The sequence below is a fragment of the Psammomys obesus genome, unplaced genomic scaffold (genome assembly GCF_907164565.1).
Source record: "Psammomys obesus unplaced genomic scaffold, mPsaObe1.curated_primary_1811, whole genome shotgun sequence".
In the NCBI taxonomy this organism is placed as follows: Eukaryota; Metazoa; Chordata; class Mammalia; order Rodentia; family Muridae; genus Psammomys; species Psammomys obesus.
In genome coordinates this window covers 15,376,355-15,377,580 of record NW_026596125.1, presented here as the reverse complement: position 1 = coordinate 15,377,580, position 1,226 = coordinate 15,376,355, and the positions used below count along the sequence as shown (strand labels likewise).

Genomic DNA, 1,226 nt, shown 5'->3' with positions numbered 1-1,226 from the left:
CCGGCCCGGGGAGGGGCGCGGCGGTCGCGCGGCCGGGGCGCGCGGGGCGCACTCACCTTCTTCCAAACTTTCCCGGGATTTGTCGCGGAAACTTTCGGAGCGAGGCGGAGGCCGCCGTTCCGCCTTCCCGAGGCGAGGTGGGAGCACGAGGGCGGCCGCCGCGCCGCGGTGCGGGGAGGGAGAGAGTGCGGAGAGACACGGTTACAAGTTTCCGCGGCGGCCGCCCGGGCCCCGCCGCCGCCCGCCGCCCGCAGCCGCCCGCCGCCCCGGGGCTGTCCTACCTCGGAGTCCGACGAGCTGTTCTGATTCGTCTCTGATTCATTGACCAGCGACGACTTGACATCGGCGAGGTCCCGCTCCGCCGAGGAGTTTTCCGAGTTCTTCTCCTCCTGCTCGCCCTCGTCTTTGAAGGAGATCAGCTCGTCGTTAGCGCCCAGGTCATCTCCTCCACCGCCGTTCAGCTGCGGCATTTTTTTCACCCACCAGCAGCAATTTTGGAAGAAAAATGAAGGAGGAAGAAAAGCAAAAAAAAAAAAAAAAAAAAAAAGTTTCGCGAGCCCCCCCAAAAATATTGCAAGAGAAAGACGAGTCCAAGGTTAACTTTTTTCTGCTTTGGGGTCTTTCTCTCCTGGGGAGGGGAAAGAGGGAGGAGGGGAGGGGAAGGGGGGGATCTTCTGCACGCGTGAGTTTGGGTTTCTTTTTTTCTCTCGTTCCCGAGGATCCGATCAATGTGCAAAAAAATAATAAATAAAAAAGGGGGGTAAGAAAAAAACAACAACAACAAGTCAGATATAAGAGCAAAGGGGGGGGAAGCCGAAGACACCGAAGGAGCTCGTGCCGCGCGGATTTGAGTGAGTTGAAGTTAGACTGAGCTTTTCAGTTCAAAGGCGGCGCTGATTGACAGATAGAAAAAGGGGGATCGAAATCCGGAGGAACGGAGTAGTCTGGGAGCGGAGATTATTGACAGGGCGAGAGGAACACACTCGCCTTAATGAGATGCCAGGGGGCGGGGCCTGCCCGGTGACGTGTGCATAAATAAACAGCCGGGGTGGGCGGGGCGGGGGCGGCCAACAATGATCCTTTGGGCGCCGGGAGAGGGAGCGGGGCGGGCCGGGCCCGCGGGAGGCGCGCGGGGTGCGGCCTGTGCGCAGTGCGCGAGCCGGGCGCCCGGACGGTGCGGGCCTCGCTCCTGGAGGGGGCGGGTTCCGAAAGACAATGCGGACCGG

General features: G+C 60.9%; 1 protein-coding gene across 42 annotated transcripts in view; it reads right to left on the bottom strand.

Moving 5' to 3' along the window:
* Positions 1–969, bottom strand: part of Tcf7l2 (transcription factor 7 like 2) — a 188,251-nt gene extending 187,282 nt beyond the window's left edge. For all 42 annotated transcript variants that reach the window (XM_055630045.1, XM_055630050.1, XM_055630049.1 and 39 more), the window contains exons 1-2: positions 282–969; positions 57–123 (exon numbers count right to left, since the gene is read on the bottom strand). In XM_055630045.1, the coding sequence (XP_055486020.1) occupies positions 57–123; positions 282–470 (256 nt within the window). In that variant the 5' untranslated portion in view covers positions 471–969. The remainder of the gene's footprint in view (positions 1–56; positions 124–281) is intronic.
* Positions 970–1,226: the final 257 nt, after the last annotated feature.